Source organism: Erigeron canadensis, chromosome 6, assembly GCF_010389155.1.
Source record: "Erigeron canadensis isolate Cc75 chromosome 6, C_canadensis_v1, whole genome shotgun sequence".
Taxonomy (NCBI): Eukaryota; Viridiplantae; Streptophyta; class Magnoliopsida; order Asterales; family Asteraceae; genus Erigeron; species Erigeron canadensis.
In genome coordinates, this window is record NC_057766.1 from 43,386,862 (window position 1) to 43,399,478 (window position 12,617).

Below are 12,617 nucleotides of genomic sequence, written 5' to 3' on the forward strand. Positions count from 1 at the left end.
CAATCCTTGACGGTTAACCTCCAACCACCATCACGCCCAGGGCGGCCTATTAAAGTAAAGGGACAACCTATCTTACTGGACCGTTTGGGTGGCCCAATTAACCTTGCATTGCGCGACATATAAGTGTCACTTTATTGACCACCTCTTTTGAGTTTTTGTTCGTCCGCCGTATGACTAGAACATAACCCAAATCCATTGCTGTTCTTTGAGCCCACTCCGTCAATTCTTCAAAGGAACCGAACACCTCATCAGTTTCAAAGTCCCCAGCTTCGCATTCAAATTCACCGTCTGCATCAGGTTGCTCAAACACATTATCCGGCACTTCAATACGTACGTTTTTTGGGTTTGCCCAAATATCCTCCAAACTATCCATCTGAAACAATTCAAGTAAACATCTAGCTCATTAACTATTGATGGTGTCCATACCATATATATATATATATATTTACACATATGTATAATATCTATATCTATATTCATAATATATATATAAACAATACGCTTGAAAAGGAAAGATACACAATACCAGCAACTATAAATACTGTTTGAAAACGATGATTAGTTATGAAAACGATGATTGCTATGTTTGAAATTTTTTTTTTAAAGATACATTGATTCAGTATGAAAACGACGATTACATATATAGTGTTTGAAAATGATGGGCTGCCATCATTTTATCCTATCGAAGTATGTCAAGTATCGCACAGTATGGCAAATAACCATTCCCGAGATGTCAGTTGGTGGGGGCCCCATTATTAGCGGCGACGTCGCCGCAAATAGTGGTGACGTGGCATTCACTTGTAGTGGTCTGTTAGGCATCTGTCAGGCAGCGTTGAAGGTTGTCGGGGGTCCCACTATTAGTGATGACGTCGCCGCTAATACCCTGGTGGGTTGACCGTTGACCTGGTGGTGTTACCCAATGCCTATAATATCTATACATTTCTAAACTTCGCATATATAAGATTTGATATAGACAAATCTGTTAGTTGTGTTATATACTGTATTTTTTGTATTTAAATATTGTGCATGTATGTGTTAATACATATTGTATCAAAACTTGCTCCCAAGATCAACTATCTATATAATATTGCTATCATAAATTCAATAGAGTGCAGACGCAAGGGGCAAAGTTCCAAAAGACTTTTGTTCCTTTTTTGTCATCAACGTGAAGCAGTCGCAATTCGACGTCAACGGGTATGCGTTCGAACTCTTTAACTTGTTTGAATATGTTATTGTAATGATTGCTATAACTAACATGATTTGCAAGACTTGTTTATTATACAATTTTTATTAGATGTTTTGGTTAATGATTGATGGATTGAGAAAAGGAATGGTAAAGAAGAAAAAAGGTAAAAGAGAAAAGCATAAAGTAAAAAAAGATGGATAAAATAGAGAACCAGGAAGAAGAAGTATTATGATGTGAAAAGACCAAAATGCCCTCACGTGATATGCATGTGAGGGATTTAACGACCAAATTTAACAGAAGTTAGTGCCAGGGGCTTCTGGCAATAAAAATGAAAAAGACAGAGACCAGTTGCAACAAAAAAAAAACACAGAGAACAAAATACGAATGTGACAAACTACATGGATCATTTGTGACATTTTCTCTAAAATAAAAGTAAACAATAAGACGACAACACATAAACTCACAGTAAGCAGAAAAACATAAACACAATCAAGTGGAGGGGCTTTCCTTCTTTTGGGACAAAAGCTAAATAAAAGGAAGCAGCAGACAATTTTAGAGCCCACACCACAACCTCCCCGTCCCCCTCTCTCTTGGGGAGTTCTTGACTTACTTCAATCTCTCTCTCTCTCTCAATCTGTATCTATCAATCTATCCATCTTTCCAGGTTAAACCCCCATTCTTTCTCTCTCCTGAATCTAATATATATAGTTTGAATTTTTTTTTCCTTGATTCGACATTAATTTGTAGATCCGGGTGTTGTCTTTATTATTGAATCTTGATCTTGATGTGTATGTCACAAAATTTTCTATTTTTATTGGTTTTAACTATTCATTGTTATTTTTTGTATTTTTCAGTTTTATTGGGTTTTGAACTTGTTTCAAGTGTTTTTTTATATGTTTAAAAAATATTTATATTTATGTGCTATTTTTGATTACATCAGTTAGGTTTACAGCACTTTAAGTGATAAAGTTTGTGATGTGTTAGAAAAGGAGTCTTGTTGAATTATAGGTTTTCAGCTCTTTAATTGATATAAATTTTTTTGCATCTTGTTGAATATTTCATGAGCTTTTGATTTCAGAAATTTGAAAAATCAAATTCTAATTAGAAGAAGTATTGTTGTGTGTCTATTTTCAGATCCAAGGTCCATCTGGGTTTGCTCACAAGTTTAAATTTATGTCAAGTGGCTCATGACAGCTAACAAGAATCACATTGTAAAAACCTTCACAAGCATATGATGATTCTTGAACTGTAGCCAGTAGTTGATTGCCCAAGACTTCAAAAGTTTGACCTAAAAATCAGACTGTAAAAGTCAGCAACCCCAACTTGGAAAAAAAAAAAAGAAAGTCAACATTTTGGGGCTGCTAAAAAGTTTGAATCTTCATAATCACAATTGGGGATTTTAGATTTCTGTAATTTTGTCCAAGATTTCGTATGGCCGTTGCGAACGATGACATGAATATATACAATGAATCGTCTTTTCAACTCTGCAACTGCTATAAAGTCGAGAACTTGACTGAAACCATATTAGAAGCTAAGCAGATATCGAATCTGAAAGATAGGTATGTTCTTGGAGATCAGTTGGGATGGGGGCAATTTGGTATTATCAGAGAATGTTCGGATAAATTGACAGGGGAGGTATTGGCTTGTAAGTCAATATCAAAAAACCGACTTGTGACTGATGAAGATGTAAGAAGTATCAAGCTGGAGATAGAGATAATGACTAAGTTATCAGGGCATCCAAATGTTGTTGATCTTAAAGCTGTTTATGAGGAAGAAGGCTATGTTCATCTAGTCATGGAGTTATGTGCAGGTGGAGAACTTTTTCATAAATTGGAAAAGCAGGGGAGATTTTCTGAATCTGAGGCGCGGGTTTTGTTCAGGCACTTAATGCAGGTAGTGAGGTTTTGTCATGATAAAGGTGTTGTTCATAGAGATTTAAAGCCAGAAAATATCTTGTTAGCGACAAAAGCTTCCTCTTCACAAATAAAGTTAGCTGATTTTGGTCTTGCAACTTACATTAAGCCAGGTATATACTGAATTCTCATGCATTTATCTATGTTCTCATTATATTATATTCTAAATTTCTAATGTATGGACCTTGTTATCCTGTATTGTATACTTGGTTTATATATGGAAATTTGTTATGGACACGCACACGCTAGAGAACAATAAATATAGGAAGTTAGGAACGTATATTAAGCCAATGATGTAATTTGACTAGTTTCGATCAATATGTGATGTACTATCTAAATGTGCCACGTTTAACTTATAGTTAATATTGTGTGTAATATCATAATTGACATCTTTCTTCAAGTTTTGTTTCCTTGTCATTGCTGGCGATATGTTCGTTTTTTAAGCCTCTTAAGACCCAATGTTACTCCATCCATGTAAATAAGATACCACTTTATAGAGCAGTTCCTAGAATGTATAGTTGTTGGCCGTATGTTTTAACTGATTATTGGGACGTCAAGTCACCATAATCAGTTTTGCTGTATGGATAAAAGTGATTAACTGATTGTGGATTTTTATATATAGGGGTCAAAACTATTAGATTTGCAGCAAGATATTGTACTTTCCTTGAACTAATTATTTGACCTTGTAGCTCTGATGCTGATTATTGAAGTTACAGTTATCACTATAAGGACACACATGACACATCTAAACACATATCACTTCTGAAATATTAAGTTTTTAACAGCAAATTATTATTGTGCTTGTAAAATGAAAATTCTCCATGCAATTATGGAAATTGTGAACTGTATAGACAGCTTTGTAAAAATGGTAAACTAGTAGCACTGATTTTCATAAACCATTCTCGCAATATATACCAATCTTGGAATCTATATATAGCATAGTTAGAATCTATTTTTCTTGTATGATTTGTTCATTTACAGTGTCAAAATGTCAAATGGAGAAGGACAATAATTTAATTTGTTAATCTTGTATGAATAAACAGGTCAAAGCTTGCACGGAACCGTTGGAAGTCCATTTTATATAGCTCCAGAGGTACTGGCTGGTGGTTACAACCAGGCAGCCGATGTTTGGAGTGCAGGAGTCATTCTCTACATCCTTCTTAGTGGTAAGCCACCTTTTTGGGGGAAGACCAAATCAAAAATATTTGATGCTGTTAGAGCCGCTGGTTTGAGATTCCATTCAGATCCCTGGGATAGAATTTCTGATTCCTCCAAGGAATTGATCAGAGGAATGCTTCATACAGATCCTTCCACGAGATTCACTGCTCAACAAGTTCTTGGTAATCTTAAAAAAACCAGTTTAATGTTATATATTACAACTTAGTTAGAATAGTCTCTTTGTTTGCTCAGAATTATGTTTGATTTGTAGATCACATATGGACTAATGGCACGAACCCGGTCTCTGTATCACTGCCAAGTCCTGGAGAATTTGAGATAGCAGGAAGCTCCTCTTCTTCTTTGTTCATGGCCAGGAACGATGACATTAGTTTTGGGATTGGATCACCAGTTATTTGTGAGACATTCAGTTGCAAATCATCATTTTCTACTTTCCTCGTGGAGCCAGTGACACCTCTCATAAATACATGTGGGTTTTCGTTCCGTAGTAGCGGCGGGTCATCAAATGCCACTTTAGATTTCTGCACGCCTGTTCAATCAATGTCGAGTTTTACTTTTTTCGGGCCAGGCCCGGAGACTGAAATTGTGCCTGTAGTATGTGTATTGGGGCAGGAAACGAGAGAAGGGAAAGAACAGAAGTTGAATGAGGTGAAGAGGGGAGGTGGATCGAGAATATATGGAAACTATAACAAGCGGAACCGTACAATTGGACTGGGAGAGTTTGAGCAGCTGGATCTTGTGGTTGCTGAGTCAGTTATTCGGTGGGTGTCGTGCACGCATCTATCAACTACACTAAGGTCGGATTTTGTTTGTTAAAATTGTGATAATGACTGAGTGGGGGTGATGTGAGTTTTAGGATTTGAGTTAATGGAAGTGGTTTGTGGATTTTGACTCTGAAAGCATGCATTCCTTCCTCAAGTTTGATAATATTAATTGTCACTTAACTTCATACTTGTTAAGATCAAACTATTTAGGCTTCTTAATAGTCGAGATGGGCAGAAGGACCGAACTCACGGTTTGGACCCCACCCCTCTCGTTGTCTAAGGCTTCTCAACCCATTATATTTTGGGTGTGTTAGGACTGCAAAGGCCTAACCTGTCTATACTTGTCCTAATTTAATCTTGGTTTTAGACTTCAGTAAGTGTATATAGTTTTGGACTTTTTTGGTATTAGAACCTTTTTCAGAAAGCTGGGCTATTTGATAGATATTAGAAAGTGCTTTCATATATTTTTGTTTTATTCGATCTAGTTGGGCATGATCCTTCTAACCCTGGCCGATCCTATGTCTCTTGATCTTAAGTGTTGGATGTGGTCCCTTTTACAATTGTGCTTATGAACCAAATGGCTAATCAGCTGATACCAATTTGATGACTTGGAGTCATAAACCAAATGGCTAACCTGTTACTCATAGTTTATAGCTTCCTTTGCCAACAATTGGTGGCATCTTCAGTACTGGGTTTTATTTTATGGTTTTGGTTGTAACTTTATAATTTTGATATGTACCATACGCCGCCATACGGTTTGAGTTGCTGATTTGGATCATAATCAGCCTAGATGCGTCTACTAATCAATACTTCGATGGACTGAATAATGTTTCTAATTAATGTTGATTATATGGTTAAACTCGTAAGTACTTCAATAAACTAACTAATTTGGATCAAGTGCTGGAAGTATATTTGCCATTGAAAAGTGAAAACAGAAGTCAAAGGTTTGTAGTTTATAACTGATATATCATTTTGAATAGCTTAAGTTTGAGTGTGTTTTCATTCAAACTAATATCAAACAAATTAGTGGCTAACCGGTAAACATATCGAGTGTTCATGAAATTTAAAAGTTTGAAAATTGCCGCATTGACATCCCAGTTAGGTTGTACATTTGAATTTTAAATTTACCCTTTCCAGGTAATACGAACGGGGAAAACCTCATTTATCTACTCTTTTATAAATTAGTGACAAACTGCAGAGAATGTTAATCTATTAGTGTTCGTTTTTGCTACTTTTGAAATCAACCGTGTGACTTGACTTGAAAACCACTTTTTTGTTTTATTGCTTAGGATGCCTTTTTTATGGCGTATACTAATTGCTGGCCAACTACATAAAGTCTACAACTATGAGCTATTCAACTATCAAATCTAATTCCCTTAATCTAGAGTCAAAATCCAGATCAAATTCAGAAAGTCCACAATGACATGTCAGCACAGAACCCGACGTCATCATCACACTGGCCATATCCAGCAGTCTGATGTGGCGGTGGTACCATCATCCCTTCTGCCATGTCAGCAAGAAACCCCTGCATCCCAAAAACCACCTCATAATCCAAATAGCTACTATTACTATAAAGGTCCGCATTCTCCTTCTCCGGTTCAATCTCGGAATGAAACGCCTCGGCCGCTTTTGCAGCTGCCTTTTGAATATCCTTGACGTTACTACTTTCCGGAATCGGCAGACGCCATAACGAGTCAGCAAAATTCAGACACGCGGACCGTCCCTTCATAGCCAGAGCTGCCACGTCATGAGCCCGTGCTGCCATGTCAGCAGTCGCATATGTCCCTAGCCATATTCTAGTTTTCTTGTTTGGTTCTCTTACTTCACACACCCATTTTCCAGAATCCCTTTTCCTTACTCCCCGGTAAACCGGGTGACGTGTCTCCCTAAACTTCTTTCTCCCAGCTCGCTTTTTCGGGTTTCTTGAAGCCAAGTTCACATCTTCGTCTGAAATATTGTCGGAAGTTGAACAAGAAGAAGATTCTGTTGTTGGAATGTTTTCAGTAGTGTTGAATTGAATAAAAGTAGTCATAATTATTATTAGTAATAAAAGTGAGTTTTAGTACTTGAGTTTGAGTTGGTGTGAGTTAGTGAATAATAATTAATTGTTGAATTGATTTGTGAGTTTATATATATATGTAGGTATGTGGGGTTAAGTGAAGTAAGTTGATAAGCGAAGTGCACACGGAGTAAAGAAAGTGATGAAAAGGAGACAGCTAATGAATAATAAAAAGAAGGTTGGGTTGGGTTGGGGAAAAGCAAGATTTAAAAAAAAAAAACCTATTGTAGACGGTCGTGGCTCATGACGTTTTGACCATTTTCATGCTTCCTTCCTAACACCCCACTAAAGGGCAGTTTGGTTCGCAGAATGTTTTTGAAGGAATTGAAATCTGACAAAAGAATTGGAATTCAAAGGAATTGGAATTGGAAAGTTTTAAAATTTATTTTGTATTTGGTTGATAGGATTCAATGAAATTCAATTAAAAGAATTCAATAAAAATTAAGTAAAATGACAAAATTAACTTTTTTTAATATTCTTTTAAAATGTCATTCTGGAAATCATTTTAACCCAGTTACTAAATTCCTGTATAAATTATTGAATTGAAAATAATAATATATATAATAAATCAATTTATAATACATTCATAAGTAGCTTGGTCCATCTTTATTCCATTTTATATATGTCTGAGGATCCGCATAGCCCTCGATTTATGTGTTATTTATCCATTTTTACTTTTTTTATGCTAATGTTGGTGACTGAAGATAACTTTTATAGATTATAGTCAGTGTTGACTCATAATACCACCATCCCCATTTTCTTTTTCATAGAACTTTAACTCATAATACCACCATCCCCAATTTTTTTCCCAGAGAAGCATAAACCGTCCCCATTATTTGTGTTTCTACCCAACCCCATATATTCTACCAAACATTAACAAGATAAGAACGATTAATTGCTACTAATAACAAGAAAAATAAAAACGATCAATTTACACCAAACGATCGATTATACAGATTTGTGGTTAAAGGTGGTTAATTCCGACGGTGGTTTACACATATTACTTGTTTTTCCAGATCTATCATATTTAAAGGTTTGTTTGTAAATAAACTCTAGTAACTAGTAGCTGTGGATCTCCGATAAGTAACGGGGGTGACAACTGTTGAGCAATGGCGGTGGCTACTGTTAGTCCAAGAAGCAGCAGATTCGGTGGCAACCGTAACTCCGGTAGGCAGGTTACTCCGGTAATTCATATAGGAACACTTCTTTTGGTGTTTATATTTGTGGAAGGGCATGCATTATGGTAAAGATGGATGAATTCCATTGAATGTATAAACATTCCATCATTTTATTGAAGGAATTGTAAATTCCTTAAAACATGGAATTTGATGGAATTTTTCAAATTCCAATTCCATTCATTCTATCAACCAAACAAAAGAAAGTATGGAATTTACATTCCAATTCCATGGAATTCCTTGGAATTCCATGAACCAAACACCCCCTAAGGCTTATTTTGCTATTTCTTTCTAATGGATTTTATTATGCTTAAAAACTATGTTGGACTGAAACGGGTACGACAATGGTGTACGGGAACGAAAAACGGCAAAACTCAAAAAATTAATATACGGGAACAGCAAAGATACGACAATTAAAAAATATATAAAATAAAAATGTATTAAAGAAATTTGAAAATATATATATCTCTCTATATATATAATTCTCTATCTCAAAGCGCATACGTGGCATGTTTCTGAACTCGCTACGTCATCTTTTTCCTACGTGTCGTCTTCATATTATTTTGGTAATGAACTCGACACATGGCTGCCACCTAATACGCCATATAATATTAAAGCTTAAGTTAAAAGGTGTAAAAATTGTTATACGCAAGAGTCGAACCCGCATTTGCTATGAGATATAAACTTGGCAAAACCATTCGATCTAGGAAAGTGTTAGTTTGTTCAAAAATTCGCGGCCCACATTAGTTATAATTCCTTAGCAATTAGCATGATATAACACCACGTTATCATTCATTTGTTATATCCATAGTCCACAATTAAACTAAATCTATAATTTTCATTTTTCAAATCTACATTAACTTAATTAATCAATGGATATTAAATTTAGACTCGGTTTCATTTTTACTTAATTGACTTAATAATTAAGAACTTAAACTTAATACATCCAGTCAAATTTATGTTTCTTTTTTAACTTATTAAACAAAATAACCATCATTTTACCTATTCTTATTTAATGTATATAGATATTATATATTATTATATACCTCTATCTCTCTATATATAATTCTTTATCTCAAAGCGCATATGTGACATACCTCTTTGCTTGCCACACCATCTTTTTCCTACGTGACATTCATACGTTATTGGTATCTCAAAAGTTGACACATAAGCAGACACCTATGCATATTATATTTATTTATAACATCTCTATTGTTATCGTTGAAAATAAATAACAAGCATTAGAGGGGCTCAAACCCGTGCTTGGTCAGGAGGATTTATCATTTTCTTTAGATATTTATATAAAGCTCAAAACATATATATAACACTACAATTAATATCTTAATTATGCATACTTTTAGTTAGCGTGAACAATTTATAAAAGCTTGTCACACTAACTATATTGTCACTAAAAAGGGTGAAGTTATAAAAATTTACAATTTAGGAATGGACTTTCATATCTTATTGTCACATCACTTTTCCACAATACACACTTGCATGACTAATTTTTATAACTTATTCACGCTAATTAAAAGTGTCAATTATTTATCAATAAGGGTTGTCTATATAAAAAAAATATTAAATATTGTTATAATTATCATCAAAATTTTTAATAATGAGTGAGCAAATTCGATGAATAGTGTTTTAACCGAGTCCGCCTGAAGAGCTCACTCGCGATTCCAGTTACATCCTGCCACTTCCATTCCACCATGTTTTTAAGCAAAACATGTTATTATGTGTAAATAATCAAGATCATAGTTGGTGGTGGTCTATTTATTGTTCTTTCTATAGTTGTCGTCTTTGTTACAGTCTGATTCAAGTTATTACATGTTATATAAAGATTGATTATCTGGAAAAAAGATATTATAGTGAATGTAAACACATAGAAGTGTAACCTCTCAAACAACTTTAATATATAAAAGAGTTAGCTGGTTAAAATTATTTATAACTGTATACAAAACATGTACCTTATAATGTATTCCCTTTTGGCCAATACTATGACTTTTATTTGTTTTTATTACATAACACTTTATCAGGAAAAACATTGTTTTAATTCAAATTGTATCTACCTTTCTATATATTTTATGTTTATTTCTTTGAGAATAATAGTAGTACAACATTAATAATAAATAATAATACATTTTTTTATTTGATAAAAATAGAAAAAGTTGAAGGAAATTATTTAAATAAAAAAATAAAAAATTAATTATTATATTCATAATATATTAGGATTTAGTTAAATTGATATTTTAGTGAAAAGAAATATAGCATGTACTGTATTGAGTAAATATAAAATGAAAAATGAAAATAAGTACCATTTTCATAATGATATTCATTCATGTACCAATTTAATTCAATGAATAATTGAAAGAAAAAGAAATAAATATATTAATAATAATATTGTATTATTCATGTAGATAATTGATAAAAATTTAAACATTTATTCACAAATAAATAAAATAATCCTAAATAAATGTGCATTTTATTTCCATTTTCTTACTAATTGAGTAATTTTAATCACATTATTATGATAATTTTAATATAAGATTCTACTCTACTAGAAAATCTGGTACTATCGACAGATTTTTAATAGAAAATAAACCATGAATTAACTTACACATACCTATTCTATATTACTACATATAGTGACAACGATTCATCACCTTTGGAAAAAAATGACACATATCAATGTTTAGGATCAAATAACTAATTTATTATCTGATTTGGTGGACATTGTAACTAGAAAACCTCGATCAATGTAGACATACTCAAAAACCAGTTGGGTTATGGCCCAGTGGTCACCTGCCCCCCCCCCCCCCCTTAGTGGGAACATTACCTAAGTTCGAATCTCTGTAAAAGTATATTTAACCAACCAAGATTTCTGGGATCTCACCGTCAAGCAGCGTTGCAGCGTCGCTAGCTTGATAGGAAAAGTTCTTCTACATGACTTAGGGGTTCATGGACATTTACCATTTTAATGAGCTAAGCTAGGTTTTTGCATTTGTAATCATTCACCTTAACTTCTACGACTATTCTTAAGGCATATAATTTACGATAATTTAGTATGAAATAAGATATAAACGTGCAACGCACGAGGTGTAATCTAGTATATATATATATATTGATGTAAATTATAAATTCCAAAAGTAATACATTCCGTCTATGACTAAAAAAAAAAAAAATTAATAAAAAGTTTAACATTAAACTGTATACAAAATTTGAAAATGGTAATAGTTTAGGGATCAAATATTAATATAACTATTTTTTGTAGAGTTCAAAACAAAACTTATCAAAACAATTATAGCTATTTTGTAAAATATGTAATAATTTAGGGGTTAAAAACAAAACTTGATATTAAATATCTCAAACATCAGATTTGTTCATCGTCTTTATCTGGCCACCTACCCTGCTACCCACCTGCAAATTCTTTCAACAAAGAACACATACAACAAAGAAAATTAAGAATAATAATAATAATCCATGCCAAAAAATTACAGAAACGGATTCGAAACTTCTTGGAAATAGAGAAATGGATGGGAAACTTCTTTGGAAACGTTTCGAAAAATACGGAAACGGATGGGAAACGTTTCAGGGGCGTTTCGATGCCGTATCCGTTCCCTTGACGTTTCGAAACGGGAATGGGGAGCTTTGGGACGTTTCAGTGCTTCAAAGCTTAAAAATACCAATTGTTTCGTATATAATATAAAAATTTTAGGTAAAATAAAACAAGTATTAAAGTTAAAAAATAAAATACCCTGTTCTCGCGTAATACACATATAAACATATATAACTAATAAAATATTAATATTCACGATATCATATATTCACAAATTGTAAATAAAAGGTATTGAAAAACAATAATATTATATATGTTATATTTGCTTACATATAATTAAATGAAGTTAAGTATTTATAAAAATTTAGTTGATACGGTGTCGATAAAAAAAAAAGATTTTAGTGATCCATTCTCTATATACTTAATCTTCATATGTAACAAACATATGAGCTACAAGTTTCATGCACCATTATGAAAATAATGAAAAATTTAAAAGATCGTAAGTTTTTAATTTTAAAGTTTGTAATTAAATTTACTTGTCTATTAACAACTTTATTTAGGGATGAGCAAAAAATCCCAATTCCGGTCCCGTACCAGTACCGTTCCGATCCCGGTACCGAGTCCCACTCTGGATCGATACCGGTATTCATTTTTTTGAGTTTGCGGGATCGGTACCAATCGGTACCGGGACCAGGAAATCCCGAGAAATCCCGTTTGGTCCCATTTGGTCTTGACATGTAAGGAATGTTCATTTTATATGTATATGATCTATATGGTTAGTGTACGAG

General features: G+C 33.5%; 2 protein-coding genes across 2 annotated transcripts; one reads left to right on the top strand and one right to left on the bottom strand.

The window, feature by feature from the left end:
• The first annotated feature begins 1,687 nt into the window (after positions 1 to 1,687).
• On the top strand, positions 1,688 to 5,463 carry LOC122605006 (calcium-dependent protein kinase 14). The gene is made up of 4 exons (XM_043777868.1): positions 1,688 to 1,850; positions 2,321 to 3,212; positions 4,143 to 4,439; positions 4,529 to 5,463. Exons 2-4 carry the CDS (start codon positions 2,618 to 2,620, stop codon positions 5,089 to 5,091), a joined length of 1,455 nt encoding a protein of 484 aa, XP_043633803.1. The 5' UTR covers positions 1,688 to 1,850; positions 2,321 to 2,617; the 3' UTR covers positions 5,092 to 5,463.
• An 860-nt stretch (positions 5,464 to 6,323) lies between these two features.
• On the bottom strand, positions 6,324 to 7,071 carry LOC122603960 (dehydration-responsive element-binding protein 1D-like). The gene has a single exon (XM_043776827.1). The coding sequence runs from the start codon at positions 7,069 to 7,071 to the stop codon at positions 6,445 to 6,447; it is 627 nt and encodes a 208-aa protein (XP_043632762.1). The 3' UTR covers positions 6,324 to 6,444.
• Between the last annotated feature and the right edge of the window lie 5,546 nt (positions 7,072 to 12,617).

Bases quoted from the DNA above. Each gene is read 5' to 3' on its own strand.
- LOC122605006 (XM_043777868.1), top strand. From the start codon at position 2,618: ATGGCCGTTGCGAACGATGACATGAATATATACAATGAATCGTCTTTT. The intron at 3,213-4,142 runs GTATATACTGAA...ATGAATAAACAG, and splicing joins TGCAACTTACATTAAGCCAG to GTCAAAGCTTGCACGGAACC. The intron at 4,440-4,528 runs GTAATCTTAAAA...TTTGATTTGTAG, and splicing joins CACTGCTCAACAAGTTCTTG to ATCACATATGGACTAATGGC.
- LOC122603960 (XM_043776827.1), bottom strand. From the start codon at position 7,071: ATGACTACTTTTATTCAATTCAACACTACTGAAAACATTCCAACAACA.